A 559-nucleotide genomic window follows, 5' to 3' on the forward strand; every position below is an offset into this window, starting at 1 on the left:
CTCATCACACCACGCGGTGGTGGCACACGGAAGGTGCAGGGTGAAGAGGAGCCATGGTGGCCACCCCATGGGGACCGGGATGTGGCCATGAATCCCAAGGGACATGGGACGAAGCTGGAGGCACCTGGGATTTACATCTCCTGCCTCGCCCCAATGGAGAAACGTCACAGGCAACAGCGACCTGAAGCCCCCTTTTGTCCCCCAATTTGTCACCCCTCTGTCACCCAGCCCTGGGCAGGGAGGGGTCCAGCTCCAGCCACCCCACCTCCCTTTGCAGCAGGAGAGGAGGTGGCAGGGAAGGTCCACAACGGGCTGGAGGGCTCACGTCCATCCACCTCAGCTGCGTTTGGTGACCATCTGCCGGTCCCGCTTCTTCTTCTCCATCAACCTGGTAGGGAGCAGAGTGATGGCCCTTAGGGACTGTCCCCGAGAGGCACCTCCTGAAGGCCCGGGGAGGGGACACTCACTTGCGGTTGCGGACTTCAGTGAGCTCCATGAGCCTCTCCTGGGCTGCCCGGAGCTCGTCGAGGCGCTGCTGGTAGCGGGAGGCGCCGGCGCT

General features: G+C 63.9%; 1 protein-coding gene across 1 annotated transcript in view; it reads right to left on the bottom strand.

The window, feature by feature from the left end:
- Positions 1 to 336: 336 nt before the first annotated feature.
- Positions 337 to 559, bottom strand: part of LOC104412289 (1-phosphatidylinositol 4,5-bisphosphate phosphodiesterase gamma-1-like) — a gene marked incomplete at its 5' end in the record, with an annotated part of 19631 nt that continues 19408 nt past the window's right edge. The window contains 2 exon segments of the mRNA XM_010022956.1: positions 337 to 388; positions 468 to 552. Coding sequence (XP_010021258.1) covers positions 337 to 388; positions 468 to 552 — 137 coding nt within the window.

The sequence above is a fragment of the Nestor notabilis genome, unplaced genomic scaffold, assembly GCF_000696875.1.
Source record: "Nestor notabilis isolate BGI_N333 unplaced genomic scaffold, ASM69687v1 scaffold19889, whole genome shotgun sequence".
Classification (NCBI taxonomy): domain Eukaryota; kingdom Metazoa; phylum Chordata; class Aves; order Psittaciformes; family Psittacidae; genus Nestor; species Nestor notabilis.